The 17210-nt window shown below is 49.2% G+C and overlaps 1 protein-coding gene across 38 annotated transcripts in view; it reads left to right on the forward strand.

Moving 5' to 3' along the window:
- The window catches only part of PHLDB1 (pleckstrin homology like domain family B member 1), a 107200-nt gene that overhangs the window by 39570 nt on the left and 50420 nt on the right, over positions 1–17210 (forward strand). For all 38 annotated transcript variants that reach the window (XM_034754808.1, XM_034754812.1, XM_034754811.1 and 35 more), the window contains one exon: positions 10921–11046. In XM_034754808.1, coding sequence (XP_034610699.1) covers positions 10921–11046 — 126 coding nt within the window. The remainder of the gene's footprint in view (positions 1–10920; positions 11047–17210) is intronic.

Genomic DNA, 17210 nt, shown 5'->3' on the forward strand with positions numbered 1-17210 from the left:
TCACTGAAAAGGGCCGTCCTCCACAGTGTCACTGCAGTTGGCAACATCCTCAAAACAACCATTTTGACCCATTGGTCGAAGGCCACAAACTGTTTTCCTCTCTGGATCCTACATTGAACCTATTCCCGCTTCCACTCTTATGGGTATCGTCTCTCCTATTTTCTGCCTTCCTGGGAGTTCATTACTTTGGACAGATGGATGTTGGAGGTGATTTCTGTAGGCTATTCCATCCAGTTTAGCACCTTCTCACCCTCCCTCCCCAACCCTCTTCAGAGACCCTACTCATTAGTGTCTGATATCAGGGGGTTGGTTCAAAGCACATCTGGGATCTCCTGAAGTGTTAAGAGGCCTGTCTGTCTGATGTTGTTGCTGTTTGGTTCGGCAGTCTGGCGCCCATAGTGCATTCACTGCCTCCCCGACTTGGGTGTAGTGCCCTTGGCCTCCCATAGCAATGTGGCCAACCAAGTCTCAATCAAGCCTTGTGCGCTCTGCTGAGATAGCTCTGTCTGTCTGTCATCAACAGGGGTGTTGATCTAGGGGCCCCACAGCAGCAGAGATGCCCCCCAGCTCCCTGCACAGGCCCTCAGTCATTGAGAACCATTGGAGGGTGTTCCCTGGGAGAGGGGCATGTGTTGTGCCAGGCACCTGAGCCTCCTGTTATGGTTGTTCCTGTTGCTGAGCTGTTGCGCTGCTTTTGGGGTGTCAGATGGGGTGTCCCTCCTGCCACAATAGAGCAAGTGGTCCCTAGGGCAGTCCTCTCCCTTGGGAGGCAGGGGACAGCCCTGGTGTAGCTGTCCTGGCAGATCTGCCCTGCGGAACCGGGGCTAGGCTACAAAGTGGTGGTGGTGGTGTAGAGTCTCCCTCTACTCCCCCTGGGGAGAAGCATTTGTTTCTCAGCCTGTCTCCATGTCCACATCCTACCAAGTGATGGGATGTCCCTCCAGACGTTTGAATGGCCACAGGATGTTCGTGTTCTGTTAACACAGTAAAGGTTCCAGTTGTTTGCCTGTGACCCGTGGAGGCAAGTGCCATACTGCTACTTGCTGGCTCTGCCTGCTGGGTTGCTCAGCCCAGTATGGTGTTGCATGCTGGGATGCTCCCTCTACAGTCCAGGGGGCAGAAAGCTGATGTTGCCCTCTCTCATTTGGTGTGCTTGGGGTGGAGGACCCAGGGGTGTTTTGATCTGGGCTTTCAGACCAACCCCAAGTCTTAATAAAGGGCTGGTTAACCTCTATACTGGCCCCATGCCAGTGTCAAGATAGGTAGAGGCTCCTGCTTGTGCTCCTCTGTGCCCCAAGCCTTGCTGCAAATTCTTGCCACTGGCACATTCTGTGCGTGATGATAACCTAAACATGAGCAACTAGGTGCTCTGTAGAGCTTCCTCCCCTTCCCTTCATGGTGTTGGATGTCTGTCCAAGCTCTGCTGCTCAGGCCCACAGCACCCACTGGGGGCAAAAGGGGAGCGTCCCAGCCCCTCTCCTTCTCCTATGATTGTTTTTCCCTGCATATCTCACTCCCCTTGCACATCCCACTCCCCCAAGACAGAAGTTCCTTCCCTCCTGTATGCTCGAAGAACCATCCCCTGGAGGGAGGTATTTTCAGCCCTGGCTGAAGCTGAAAAGCAAGGTTCCCCAGGGGATTGGCAAAGTGCTTCAAAGCTAGGCGTGTCTGGGGAGCATTCCAGCTCCTTCCCCTCCCACTGCAGGTCCCACAGACATGTTCTGCAGTGCGTTCCTTGCTCAACACAGAACAGGGGAGGGAAGCTGGGCCTAGGAATGCCACCCCCAGTCAGTGCTCTGGGGTGGGGTCACACATGGTGGCACATCGCTTGCCAGCCTCTGACTTTGGGGTACCATGTGGCAGCATTCTGTCTGGTGCTGAGGGCTAGCCTGGGTCTGTAGCACTGGAACAACATCTCTGAGAGCCCGGCCCTATGGGCAGAGAGCTGACCTGGGCACCGGGTTTCCTGCTGTTTGGCTTTAAGTTTCAACCTTAACTTTTTCCTCCAGTTTGTGGGGGTGGAGCACAGGAATTGGCAGCGGGACTCCTGAGACACTACACCCTGCAGATGTGGCTCCCCCGTACCTCTTGCTATTGGGCCCTTCCTCTTTCTGTGCCTAAGCCTAACGTCTGCCCCATGGGCCTAGTCGGGTCTGTAAGTCGTGGGGTGGGGTGAGGTGGGGGCTTGTTTGTGAAGGTTTGTAAAATGCTTTGAGATCATCTGATGGTGGGAGCTAGTGGAGAGCAAAGGGTTAAATGAGTCTGATTTTCTGTATTCGCCATCTGTCTAAGCTAGAACATGACCTGGTTCTTCCCTCACTTATTCGAGTCCCATTACACAGACGTCGGGGAACTTCCCCAATAGGAGGAGAATCAGACCGGGATATAGATCAGCATTTGTCAGCATACCAAACCCTTTGCAACGTCTGACTCTCCCTCCAAACTCTGAATGTTCAGTTCCTCCCCAGCCAGGGGAAGCAGTTCACCCTCTTCTTTCTTGCTGGTTGGATATATAACAACATACTCTCTTCTCCAGGCTGCAAGTTTGAGATTTCTGTGCTATAGACTCTCTCCTGTCCACTGCAGACAGGAAGGGTCTGTGCTTCTTATTTCTACTTTCCGTTAGCTCTGCCTTCTGCTCCCCTTTGCAGGTCTTTATTCTGGTAACTGAGTCAGGGTCAGCGGTGGGGCTCTACTTAGGAGCGGCTCTGGCCTTTTCTGGGTTGAGATCCTTGCCTCTAAAGTGTGACTTGTTGGCACTGCTCTGGGACTTGGTCAGGCATGTCGATAGCAACAGAAGCAGGGCTAGATGGCAAGCATGGGTGCTCACTCCTTTGCACTCAACAGGCCATGAACAAACAGCACATGGGTCAGCCAGGGAGACTATGCCAGGCAATTGAAGCAGGAATGGTCCTGCCTGTGGTCAGGTCAGAGCCCAGAGGAAATTCCACACAGTCTCTGACCCTTGCCATCCTCCAGGAGAGATTCCAGCCCCCAGCATTGCTCAGCCTGGCAAGGAGAGAGATCAGTCCCTTCCTCCTCTTCCTGTGCCAGGTGGCGAAAGCAAGGGGGTTGCTGGATGATGTGAGCAGCAGGTGAAAAAAACCCTTCATTGTGCAGTGTGTGGAGTGCCACCCCAGGGGCAGAGTCAAACACTGCTGGGCCTTGCTGGCCCTGACTGATATTGGCCTTTATGGCTGTGGTTGGGGCTCATGCTTCAGAGCGTGTGCTGATTCCTGTAGGGGGTCAGGTAGAATAACCTCCCACCCAGGTGCAGCATTGTCCCAGGTGCTCTGTGGTCTCTTCTGCTGCCCGCTGAAGCCTCCATGTTAGGCTAGGAACTGGAAATGCTGAAAATGGTCTGATCTGGTACAGCACATCCTGAGTCCCCTGGGATCAGCTTACAGATGTGGGAATCTTCTCATCTCAGGAACAGTCAGGAAAGAAAGAGGTGCAGGAACAGGAAGCGTTTCACAAACCAGAGGTGTATAGCAAGAGCTGGATGCTGCAGTCTGGCATGGTTATGGATTTGCTCGTACAAATTTATGTCTTCTCCTTCCTCACTGTCTGAAAGGGCTGCTTAGAATGAAGGGACAGGGACTAGCTTCTGTAGCAGGCTGGGCTGGGCATGGCAACCGTGGCTAATTCTAATTGCCATGTGTGTGTCCTGTTCACCTGTCGCCCTTGAAACACTTTACACAGGTGGGTAAATAGCCTCCTCCTTGTGAGCTCTGCACCTGACCCACCAGAGAGAAGCAGTGTGTCCACACTGAGTCCATGACAACCCCCTTCTCCTGAGCCCCAGTCCTGTATCTAATTCACTGCCCCATGCCACCTCCCTGGACAGTCATTGTGTCAGCTATCCTGGTGTCAGTCTAAAACACTCCTGGGATGAGTATCCAAGTACCACGCTGCCCTTAGACCCCCTTACAAGAATGATCCATGCTCTTGACTATAAGTTCTCGGCAGCTTTGCTGACCGCACCTTGCCCGTCCTTGGCTGGTGGTGCATAATGTAGCAGCTTCTGTGAAAGAAGACATGTGGATGCCATCAGAGAGGCCCAACCAGACCCTGCTGAATAGGAAGTAACTCGCCACCCTCGCTTTCTCCTCTGCCCACTCAAAACTTGTCATAAAGATATTTAAAGCCTTGACCTCTTACGTGGGGCTTGGTCAGGAGGGAGCTAACAGGAACAGCTACAGCCGGCAGAATTATCTGCCTATTCTCTATAACCAGCACTTTCAAACCTAGCATTAGGCACCTATTGCTGGACTCTGAGGGGCTGAGCATGGCTGTTGCACATGATGTGAGCTGTGGGCTGTGAGCTCAGCACCTCTGAAATTCAACCACTTATTTGGGTGCCTGATATGGATGTAGGTGCTGGACTTTAGGCTCCTTGTTTTAAAGATGCTCTATTTACTTTTGGATTAGGCTCTCCATGGGCTCTTCTAACACTGAGTTTCACAACCCACTTCCAAGGTGATATTGACCCCATTTTACTGCTGGAGAAACTGAGACAGATCTGAAGTGACTTGCCCTGTGTCACACAATGAATTTGTAGCAGAGCTGGCACAACCCAGCCTATAGACCTAAGGAGTCCTGAAGTGAGGAATATACCAACCAGCCTCTCTCCCTTTACTATATTATCCACTGCAGTAATTGTCATGTGTTGAGAGATTTGTGTGTATATTGAATTATGAAATTAAATTGTACAGAGATGGTCTGGCATTTGGCATGGCTATATCCCCCTGTACCGCCCCCAGGGGATCTTTAAATACACTGTATCCACCTGCATGTTTCTCTGAGTTTCCAGCCAGGAATTGTAACTGGAAAAAAGGGGTCAGTGACACCATTGTTGTAGCCCTGCTGCTCACAGAGACCTGTCCATGTTACAGCAAGGAGCGCAGTGGCTCTAGAGTAGAGGGGATGGATTCTGGCAGGGCCTACATGCTCTGTGGTGGAGTATCCACTCCTCATGAGTGTGAGGGACAGTTGCTAAACACTGCTTGGGACTTGAGCAAAGATTGTGATTTGCAATCCCCTTTCCAGCAGCCCTGGCCACAGCTCAAAATCCTGTCTGTCAATTAAACTTTATTGTAGTTGTGCAGCAGCACCACTATCGTTAAGGTTCTGTCACAACATCTATTTAAAGGTTCCTCTTTCAAAGTACTCTAAAATTGACATGCTTTATCAGATTTCTATGAAATTTGGTGTGCCTCAGGTGGGTGTGGGGTTGGATTAGTGACCCATATTTGGAGTCATTTGAGCCAAGGGTTCCAGAGATATAAGCCCCTCCCTCCCAGCCCCCCACAAACCAGCCATATTAAAAAAAGCTTTTAGGTATGTGGTTTTTGGTTTTGCCCAGCACTAAAGACCAAACTATTGAAGTTGTGCAGGTCAACCTGGTTTCAAACTGTAAAGTTTTACCTAAGGAAATATGTGGCACTCACTAGGACTATGTCTACACCACGCACCTTACAACAGCAGCCACACCGTTGTAAGGTGTGCTGTGTTGCTGCTCTTTATTGCCAGGAGAGAGCTCTCTTAGCGGCAAAATAAAACCACCTCCAATGAGGGGCAGTAGCTTCATCGGCAGGAGCTCTCGCTGAAGCACTGTCCACATAGGTGCTTTTCATCGTTAAAGCTTTGGTTGTTCAGGGAAGTGTTTTTTCAAGCCCCTGAGCAACAAAAATTGCATCAACTTAAGTGCCAGTGTAGACATAGCCTACGTCGTTGGGGGACTCAAATTGAGAACAGTATTGAAGAAAATGTGCACTTGTTACACTGCCCATGCCCCAGTACAGAAAAATGGCTAGAGGGTTTCCATTCCTGACATTTTATATGCTTTAATCCCAACCTTTTTTTTTTTTTTTTTCTTTTCCTTTTTGACCTTTAATAGTGGAAAGTATTTTGAGGAGGAATCCTGTGGGTGAGAAGAATGGATTGTAAAAGGAGATAAAGAGCTTGTACATTTCAACAACTGTGGGATTGGCAGAGTAAAGCTATGTATTAATGGGGTGTATTGGGGCATTGCTGAAAGAGGGAAGAATTAAGGTTGCATGGGCAACCTTAACTGTATATTTCCTGGTTTTCATAAGTTTGAGTTTTACTCAACTTGGTGTGGAAAGGGATGATATACAGTAGTTATGAACAATACAGGAATGGAGGTGGTTCATAACTCTGAAATGTTCATAACTCAACAAAACGTTATGGTTGGTTCTTTCAAAAGTTTACAACTGAACATTGACTTAATACAGTTTTGAAACTTTACTATGCAGAAGAAAAATGTTGTTTTTAATCACCTTAGTTTAAATGAAACAAGCACAGAAACAGTTTCCTTACATTGTCAAATCTTTTTTTAAACTTCCCTTTATTTTTTTAGTAGTTTACGTTTAACAGAGTATTTGCTTCTCTTTTTTTTTCCTCTCTCTGCTGCTGCCTGATTCCATATTTCCAGTTCCAACTGAGGTGTGTGGTTGACCGATCAGTTCATAACTCTGAGATTCTACTGTACCACCAAGCAACCTTAACTCTGGGTTAATATAGTTTTTTGGCATTGAATATATATTTGCTATAAACATTAATTTAGCTGTATGAGGCCCCTATAATTGTACGTGTGGAAACTGAGCACAAAGCAGTGACTTATCCAGCTCACAGGGAATTTGTGGCAAGGCCAGGAATAGAACCTGGGAGTTGCAAACACCCATCTCCTTCTCTTTCAGCTATACAGTGCTCCCTCTGTTAAGGAATGGGAGGAGACTGGGGAACAGCCTGAGACCGAAAGTAAAGTGGTGTAAGAACAGAAAGCTACCAATAACATGTTAGGAGCCCTACTACTTTGTAGGGAAAAATTCTCTCCTCTCCCCAATTCCCCTTTGATCGACAATGGGAAGTGTGAGATTGCCTGGGGAAGTGGAGTGAGAGCTCTCAGCAGATACTCGAAGGGAGCAGTTTGTTGATATTGAGTGTTGCCACTTAGCCCGATATAAATATTACTTGCCAAAACCTGTAACACCTTACCTGTCCCAAAAAGTGCCCCAGTGCCTGCACTGATGTATTGGGTCAGGGCTAGTTACTGGTTTGCTGGCTGCATGAAGCTGAATGCACTGGCCACATGGCTAGCCAAGGGACTCCAGGAAAGGCATACTCCCTTTTTAATAAGGTAGTAATTCACTTTCCACGTGGAAACACAGTGCTGGGACCTGGTCTTCTCTGGGTTGCTGATTGGGAGAGTCCGGGAGTGCATTCCCTCCAGCCCAGGGGCAGAGTCACTCTTCGATCCTCCCCCATTTGTAGAACTCATCATGGGCCCTGATTTCAGAGGCGCTGACCTGCAGCTGCCAGTGAGGTCAGTGGGCCCAGATAATTTGAAAATCAGGCTCCTAGTCTTCAGTGATGGCCTTTTTACCCCGACAGCCTCCATGCACATGCATCAGCCATGAGTGCCTTCCCCTCTCCTAGGGAATGAAAGCAATCATGTGTGCTGGTGGGAGGCAGGTGGCACGGGTTTGGCATTTGGCGCTGACGTGTGTATGTACAAGGCTTGTGTTTATACGCCTGTCTGCACATCCCCCAAGCCACATTCCACACTCATGGCTCATCACCAGCTTTCTCCAGAGAAGTCAGTTGGTTTTGGCCAAAAAAAATGATTTGCTCGTGCAGACAGGAGCTGTCTTGTCTACAGTGCAGACTGCCAGCTGTGGCATCCCTGCGATGTTGCTGACTTCCAGTAAAAGGTGAATCCTGCACACAATCCCGCTTCCCCCTGGAACCATGCACCCTATCCATACTTGTGTTTCCCCACCCTCTTGCTCAAGATGCTGTGTACTCCCCCATTTCCACGATGCTTTGGGGAAGGAAATGGGGGGAGGAGATATACCCTAGATTTCAGCCTCTCTCCTTGGTCCCTGAAGATGGCAGAACAGCCTGTCCCTAGGAAGAGCCCTCAGGGCTGGGCCGTACCTTGAAGCCCAGCTGTTCCTGGCTCCATCCTGCCTCTTTCCAACACTTTCTCTCTGTGTCTTGTGCTTTCTGTCATGAGTGCAACGTGGAAAATAACACACAAGTGAAGAGCAAAGGCCTGGTCTCAGTGTGGAATAGCAGAGGCTGAGTCTATTCTGTTCTATATAAGCTTTTTTATCACGCTTATTACGGCAACATCTGAGCACCTTCCACTAATGCATTAAACAATGTGAATACATGTCTGTCACATTTGTTCTCTCATTCTCTGCCCAGAGGGAGAAGCATTTGTAAAGGAGTGTTTTGTTTTGGTAGGTTTTTGTTGTTGTTGTTTTTGTTTGTTTAAATAAATATACCTGTTGCTATATGTTTATATTAGAAAAGACAAGGTCAAAGAAATGTGCCTTGCTCTTGGAGTGGAAAGTGGTGAGATTTGTGATGGTCCTTAGTTCTTGGGGAGTTCATAACACAGGTTCTGTCTCCCTTGCAAACAAGCTTTACTCCTATTGTTGAGAATTCCATTGTGCCAAAAGAGCAAGGTTGTTGACCTCAATCTTTATCCTAGAGCATTAAACGGTCTTTTAGATATCCTCGGCCCAGGCCATGGAGCGCTTTGACGATAAGGACTGAGACCTTGAACTTGATTTGATATTTTATGAGAAGCCAATGCAGAGAGTGGAAGACAGGTGTGATGCATTCATGGTAGCCAGTGCTGCTGAGGAAACGCGCTGCAGTGTTTTCTACTAGTTGGAATTTCCGAAGTGCTGAAAGTTTCATGCCCAGGTATGCCACGTTACTGAAGTACAGCTGAGAGATGACAAAAGCATGAATAACTGAGGCCAGGTCACCTTCTGTCAGGATGGGGTGGAGTCTCCTAGCCAACCAAGGGTGATAGAAAGCATTATTCATGGCCATTGCAATGTGAGAGCTCAGTCAGTGGGGAATCCAAGAGTACTCCTAGATTGGACTGAATTGACACATTGTGGATGTGAACCTTCAACCACTGTACTGTGGCTGTAAACTCCTCAAAATACTTTCCTCTGCCCACCAGTATCACCTCTGTTTTGCTTGGGTTCGGATTCAACCAGCTGCTCTTCATCCATGAGCTGATCTCATCCAAGCACTGGGCGATCTTGTTGGTAGTGGTGTGGTCGAATGTGGTGAAGGATAGATAGAGCTGTGTCATCTGTATGTTGCTGGCATTTGAGTCCCTGTGATCTGACCAGTTCACATACTTGCTGGATATAAATGTTGAAAAAGATCAGAGAGAGAATTGATCCTTGTGGAACCCCACAAGCAAGGGGTAGTGGTAGAGGTGCAGTTTCCCATCTTTGGATGCAAACTGTGGGAAGGACCCAAACCATTTTAATGCATTACTCTGGACTCCTGCCACCTCGCTCAGGTGAGACAGCAGTATCTTGTGATCAGCAATGTTAAACGCTGCAGAGGCATCCAGTAGGATGAGAATAGATGTTCATCCGTGCCACAAAGCGGTTTCAGTTCCGCATCCTGTCCTGAATGCAGATCCTGCCAGGTCTAGATTGCTGGCTTCAGTGAGATGAGCGTGCTCAGGAAAGGGAGGTTTGGCTAGGACTGATGCAGCCTTGCTGCCGGGCCATGTCTAAGCAGCGCTACAGCTGGGCTGCATGTATCTTAACCTGCCTTAGGAAAGGAAAGGAGGATCTGGTGATGCAGGAAGTCTTGGGTATGGTGAGTCAGTGACTGCACCCATAATCAGTGGTCCCAGCACAACAGCCTCCCAGTGATCCCTCAGTCTTATGGTATTTTCATCATGTCTCTGTGCAAACTGGCTCTTATTTCCCTCGCTGCCCTTGGACTTGAAGCTCTTTGGGTGGGTGGGTGGATGGATGGATACTCCCATCTCAGCCCAGGTAGGAGAGAGAAGGGGGTGCAGTAGAGAGCAATTGTCTGAGTCTGGAGCACAGCGTTCCTTACGCAGGCACTGCTGCGCTCCTCTCTTTAAGATGCACAAGGCTCTTCTTTTCCAAGCTGCCACCTCCTTGCACGGCTCCCTCTGCCCATTTTTGGGAGGCACAGATGGGCGGAGCAATAACCAGTAGCAGAATGTCTGACGGGAAGCGAATGGCTCAGTGGGGAGGGTCAGATGTCTAGTTAGCAAGTAGGTTTGAGGGGCTTCCCCCAAACCACCCCCAATAGGCTTGTGAGGAGCTATTCATTCATAGCCTCATGCCTCCTGACAGGCTGTGGTCCTGCACCATAAGCTCTTGTTCTAGTGCATCCTCACAGCATGTACTATCTGCCATGCCCGCTGAGCAAAGTGACACGCCAGCTTCTGTGAGTTCCACATCAGCCCTGTGACCCGACAACAAATCTCCAGTGTGCCTAAAACCCACCAGGCCCCACCCTCAACCCCTCTGTACCTGGCACTTGGGTGCTCCCTGCTTACGCTACACTGCCAGGCATAAAGGGGCAGGCTAAGGGTTCTCTTGGTGTCTCTCTGCCACCAGAGGCTCCTCAGGCCTGGCTCTTTCATCAGGAGCAGTGTATGCAGCTCCAGTGTGAGCAGTGGGATCACTTCATGTGTCCCAGGGTAGAATTTGGACTTGGCTCGGTGTAAATCCTGCTGGGACTTCCGTAAAGCTCCTTGTGGTCCTTCAGGAAGTGAAGTGTAATGGCAACGATTCTGTGCCTAGCTCAGTGGGGTCCGGCTCCGTGACTCGGGATCCTGGTGCTCCGGTGATACAAAGAGTGATTCCATCAACATGCCTGCTGTCTCAGGGCAGCTAGACAGCCAGCTGGTATATTTGGGACAGAGATCCTGCCAGTTCCCTTGGCCATGCCAGAGGTTCCCAACTGCTGGGCTGCATTCAGTGATGAATCCCTTGGGGGTGGATTGTGGAAGGAGAGACCCCCCAAGGACTGGGGTGGTCATGTTCACTGTGTGCTATAACCTGCTCCATCTCACTCTCTTTCCCCAAGGGTGCATGATCTGCCTGGGGCAGTCAACCTTCCTCCGGTTTAATCACCCTGCTGAGGCCAAGTGGATGAAAAGCATGATCCCAGCTGCAGAAAGGAGTCCTGGGGCCGCATATGGACTCACGGCAGGTAGGTGAATCCTCCATGCTCAGGGCCTGGGAGTGAGGACACCTATGTTTTATTCTTGACTCTGCTGCTGACTCAGGCAAGTCAGTTTCCCCTCTCTGTGCTCGTTTCCCCACCTCTAATGTGGGGATAATAACCCACCTCCCAGGGGGGAGTTGTGTCAGTGCCTGTGGGCCTGGGATTGCTCTGAGGAAGAAGATACCCCCTGTGAGTGTTAATGGCAGCAGACTGAGGTTTTGTCTACACCATGCAGCTTTTAGCAGACACGGCTGTGCCGCTGCAGCTGTGCCGACAAAAACTTCCATGCCCCCAAGAGCGGCAGCAGCTTTGTCTGCACTCCTGCCGACAAAGTGCTGTTCACACCGGAGCTTTTCATCAATAAAACTTCTGTCGTTGGGGAGGGGGGGATTGTATTAACACCCCTAAGTGACAAAAGCTTTGCCCATGAAGTACCAGTGTAGACAAAGCCTCAGAGTGTAATGAGCTCAACAGAGCCCAGATGTTCAGTAGGGCAAAGGTCAAACCCTGCGCCTTGGAGAGAGGAGTTTCGGGAGGGAGCTCTGCCAGGGCTCAGATCGGCATTTCTGTCCAGTGCTGTGGTCTTTTAGTCTGCAGCTACCCCTACTCTCTGCCAGTTGTTGCTGCGCTCTCTCAGCCACTGAGTCTCACCAGTGCTGGGTTTGGTGCCTGGGCAGAGCCAGAGAGTGGCAGCGATGTCAGGCAGGAACTTCTCCCTGTCTCACCAGTGAAGGAAGGGGAGCAGGGGACTCATTTGCTTCTGAAGGATCAGGTGGAGGCTGCTGCTGGAAGTGGAAGATTGGGCTTGATTGACAGGTCTGCTCCTATAGGCCAGTTCTGCCATCACACCAAATGGAAAGGCCATGGTCCAGTTCTGCAGTCCTTACTCAGGCAGCACTCCTATTTGCTTCAGTGGGAATTTTGCCTTGAGCAAGGGCCTAAGCCTCTCTACTTGGTACGATGGCAGAACTGGTCTATAGGATTTGCATATTTGTCCATCAAGCCCAATCTCCTACTTCCAGCTGCAGCCATGACTGACCACTTAGGCTGGCAGTGAGTGACTCTGGGGGAAGCAGGTGAGGTCTGATAGCTCAGTAAGTCCATTCCCGGGAGAGCATGCTCCTAACGTGGCCATACAGCCACACCTTGGTGTAATGGTTCAGAATATGTCCCAGACGGTTGAGCTGCAGGGTGGCCTGCACAACCTAGGATTTAACATCTCTCAAGCTTTCTACTCCCTGTAGCAGTGTTTGGTTTAACCCTTCATGTGCTGTTACCAGAGCACCCTCACCAAGATATCTGCTTGACCCTTCTTGGGGCTGGGCAGTGAGGCGCTTTGACTGATGCAGACTAAATGTTGTCCTCCTTAATGGCCCTTTGAGACAGACTTGCCGACTTGGTGCCTACAGTGGGAAGAGTTCAGCGAGAGTCTGTGCTGGTAGCACAGCAATACTGGGAGCCAGCCTGGGAGATAGAGAGGGAGCAGAGGGGGGAGTTCACAGAGGCTTTCCAGTAAGGGAGTCTGGCTGTTGACGGCTAGTCCTTTCCTGCTTGCATTCCTCTATCTGTACAGTGGGGCTTGTATTGGGGCAGTCTCTGAGCACACCCCTTTGTGGCATGGCATGCTACTGCACCAACCTACATAGCTTTCAGCACATCCAGTTGCTGCGGTGACTTAGGCTGAGTCACATCAGAGTCCACCCCTTCCTGGGCAGTAAACTCCAAACAAACACAAAAGCAAAACAATCCTTTATCCCCCGTGGGCTCAGTTCCTAGCCACTCCTGGGCTCTACTCAGTTTCCATCACTGTTTATAGAGCCTTGATTCTCGAGGCAGCTCTCCCTGGAGCCTCTAACCCCGGGGTTTCTGTGGGAGCCTCCTTCCAGATTCCCCTCTCCTCCTAGCCGAGCATCTCCTGGCTTTTTATAAGCACTAGGTGCTCTCTGATTTAGTCACCTGACCCCTCAGCAGCTACTCCACCTTTGGGGCTGGGACCAGGCCCCATTAAAGGGCACTCATCCAGTGACAGGGCCCATGACCCCGACTCCTTGTGAGACTAAACTCCTTACTGTTTGGAAAGCACTTTGAAGAGCTGAGTGCTTGGCAGTCGGGGAGGTCAGGCTGGCATCCTGCACCAGCAGTTTATAGCAGAGTGTATCCCTCCCCCCAAGCACCCATCATGGGCAAAGTACATCGATGAGGCACTGAGAAACCCCAGGGGTGTATTCTTGGTCCCATTGAGATTACTAGCAGAGCCCTTGCTGACGTTAGTGGGGCCAGGATTTCACGCCAGGACTTGGTGTTGGGACCCAATCGGGAGCCTGGTGAGAGTCCCATGTGAAGCTGTCTGGGGCAGGAGGGCATGTTCTGTGTAAGGAATGCTGGCCATGGTGGAGCCATGCTGGCCGTGGTGGAGCCCTGCTGGCTCTCCCTCCCTCCTGCGATTTTTGTTTCTCAACATTGTAACCACAGACCCTGACCATGCGGTGTTTCCTTAAGCAGTGCTGTCTGGGATGCTAGCCCCCACTTCTCATGCGGGAGCAGTGCTTATGTGGCCGAGTTCCACCTGCCCCCGTTCACTCCACTTGAATAAATGAAACATGCAGGCGGTTTGGCAGGTGAAGCTGCTATTTGCTCATTACATAAATGATCGTTATTGAAGATTCCGTTAAAAACTCCATTACACTGAATGCAGATGTCACCCAGCACAGATCTAGGGCCATCTTGAGAAAAGCCCTGCACTAACTGGATCTCTCCGTTTAGACCTACCAGTGTCCCCACTCCTGCCGGGGGCCATCGGGGCCCTGGGCCCTGATAGAGGAGCTGTTAGGAGTTTTGTGTTTCCAGCTGGTGAAAAAATCCCAGGATTGGGGACGGAAATGTTTCTAAAATGATCCCTCTGCTTGCTAAGAGATGCCTGCTATTTACGTGTATATGAACAGCATTTACCCTGGTTTGTGGCCTTTCCGTTCCTGCACCCACTGTTGACTCAGCTCAGCAACTGCTCTTCTGTTTGTTAATTATTAATACGTGTCTCCAAAGAGTTTAATTGTAGCAGCTCCTGAGCTGAACCCTTGGCTGAACACAGGACCTGGCTGGCATTTCACACCAGTTCTCCTGGTCACAGGGCAGGTTCCAGAGACCTTCTAGCCCTCAGAACAGCATAAAACACAAGGTCACGAGCCTCATCTGATGTGTCGAAAGCAGGGAACCCTCCTGGAGCTGGGTGGGGGAGCTGCAGGCAGCGCTTGTCTGTAAGGGCAAATAAATGCAAGATTCAAAGGCTGTTTCTTCAGCCCGGGGGTTCCTTGTTACTTTTTTCCATGGAGTGCAAGTCTCCTTCACCTTTTGTGGCTGTTCTCCCCGTCTTCTGCCACTAACTATTGATGGGAGACTGGGCTAGATGGGCCTTGCTTTGATCCAGGCCAGTGGCTATGTGCTGTTTCCACACACCTTCTCAGGCTGTGCAGAGCTTCCATTACCATTCCATACCTCCCCTGCAGCTCCTGGCGTGGTGGTGTGGCCAGAACGTTGCTGTGCTCTGGCTATTCCTGGTTGCCAGAATGGCCCCTTGGGGCTATAGGCCGTCTTCAGACATAGCCCCCAGGAAGAGAAAGCACACAGGTAGGGCAAAGTCTTCTCTGCCCTGCTCCCCTGCTGTCCTGCACAGCCAGGACAGAATTTGGCCCACACTCTTTACCAAAGCTCACAAGAGAGGGGCCTCTTTCCTCTTTGCCCACCCCACTTGTCCTCCGAGACCCACTCCCATCAGGAGAGGCTTGGGTTCCACTCCCTAAGAATGAAGCACTGCAGGGACCTCAGATTCCTCATGCTATGCAGTCACACACAGCCCCTAAACCCCAGGTGTCAGGGGACGGGAGCTTAATTCAGAATGTCATCGTCCCCTTTGCAGACTATTAGCAGCCCCAATGGAGATAAGCTCTTTCTCTGTTGCATCCGGGTTGTGTTTGTCTGGGCCTGTAGAACAGAAGGCATTAGCTGTTTGCATGGAGGAATGGGCCGCTAGCTGCAGCATCTCCGGCTCTGACTGCTGTCTGGGCCCGCATTGGCTGTATCAGACTAGCTAGGGTGATGCACAAGGAGAAGAGACAGCCTGTGTCGCAAGCCTGGCAGTAATCTGCCTGGGGTAGCTTGATATCCACTAGTGTGTGTGTGAGGGACCACGTGCTGCTGTTAACCTGCTAGCATGCGAGGGAAGGGAGCATGTGGAGCCAATTAGTGTCAGAGCTTCTGGAACCCCATGCTTTTCTAGGGGTGTGTGTGCAAATACTTTTTAGGCAATTATTTCCTGCATGCCGGTCTTGAGTGCATATCTGGGCTGTCTAGTGTACATGACCCCTAGCACCACCCCCCCCCCAGGAGGGCCAGGAACCATGCCTGGGTGGAAATTAGAGAGGAGGGGCCTTACACTTTTAAGACTTTTCACGATGGCATTTTGGTCTATGGCATAGAAGTGTCCATTCCCTGCATACACAAGAGTCAGCCTAGGATGAGAGTGGGGAATTGTCACTGGTTCCCATTGGATACATCCAGCAGAGCCCTGTTCGATGTCAACCAAGGGCTCCAGGCACAACTGAATTCACTTTTCTTAAGTAATTTGATTTCTGTCCCTTCACTGCCTCTGACTGCCTCTGCAGTGAGTGCTGGTCCAGAGGGCGCGGATCCCAACACTGCAGTCAGCCAGGGTGCCGTCTGGATTCTGGCTTGCTGTGGTTTCAACACGATGAGATGCTTTTCAAAGGGAGCTGGTCCAGCTAGTCTGAGTCACCTCTGAAAATGGTCTCCAAGCTGAAGGCTGGTCCTCACCTGCCTGTAGCCAACCATGCCCTGATGTTTTGAAGTGAGAGCTCTGCAATGTCCTTTGCTAGCATGTGTTTGTCTCGCTGATGACTATCGATGGTGCTGGGCACTGGGGAGGCACAGAACAGGTTGTATGAAGAGGAGGGCCTGGAAAATTAGTAGCTTTATTTTTTTTATCCAAAAATCAGATTTTTATATTTAAATTAGAAACCGTTTTATTTTTTAAAATAAACTTATTTAAATGTAAATGTGAAATTATGACCAACCTACGTTAAGGCCTAAACTTACTGTAATCTATTAAAATAATTTAAATTGAATAAAAAATATTAAGCAGAAATATTTGCTGTGAAGTTTTGAAGAAAGTCAGTCTCTGAACTGGAAGTCACTGGCTAAGCACCTGGAACCAGAGTTTATTGAAGTGCTAAACCAGCTTTCAACAGCAGTATCTTTTCTGCAGGTGCAAAGAAAATATTTTTTCAGTTTATTCAGTTATTTCAATTCAATAACTAGTTCAGTCAAAGTTCAAAAACCATTTGGAGTTGAAAAAGCAGGAAAACTTCTTTTCCTCTTTCAATCTATTAATAAAAACTAGGTATGAGAGGGTTGAAATCTACTCATTCTAAAATCTTGAAGACCAGAAAAATCGGTTCAATTCCCTAACTACTACTTTTGTTTAATAAGTTAATTTTAAATGCAAAACATATTCTGATAAACTTTTTTTTATTTTATATCCAGCACATTTAAGGTAGTTTTTTAATTAATAAAAACAAAATTAAAAAGCTGCTTTTGTGAATTTTTAACTGAATTTGAATTTCCATCCAAATTGAACCAAATCACAGGTAAAAAATTAATCATTATCTGCTTAATAAAAATGTAAAAAGTAAAAATCTGAATAAATGTCTAAGCTATACGATAGCTTAAATAAATGTGTATAGATATAGCATATCCTCCTGGTTGGCAAAAAGAAGCAACAGATTTCATGTACAGGCTGTATTTAGTTGCAAATCAACATGTTTTAATGTTTACCAACAATGAGAATCAACATCTCTTTATGAAAATAACTAAAAAATACAAATGCAAAGCAAGATTAAAATCAATTATTTAAATCAAGGTTTCCTGCATGCTGATTTAAAGCATGATTAAAATTAGTGATTTAAATCAATCCACCCTGCTGGGTCTTTTATGCCCTGCATAATCTGTGGGTATCGATGCCAGGCCCCTCTAAGGGGAAACTGAGAGATTCTTGGGCCTCCCCTGTGCTTCAGAGAATGTCTCATTCTGACCCAGACATCCTGGTCAGCATCTTCCCGCATCCAGTGCCTTGGACA

Source organism: Trachemys scripta, chromosome 21, assembly GCF_013100865.1.
Source record: "Trachemys scripta elegans isolate TJP31775 chromosome 21, CAS_Tse_1.0, whole genome shotgun sequence".
Classification (NCBI taxonomy): Eukaryota; Metazoa; Chordata; order Testudines; family Emydidae; genus Trachemys; species Trachemys scripta.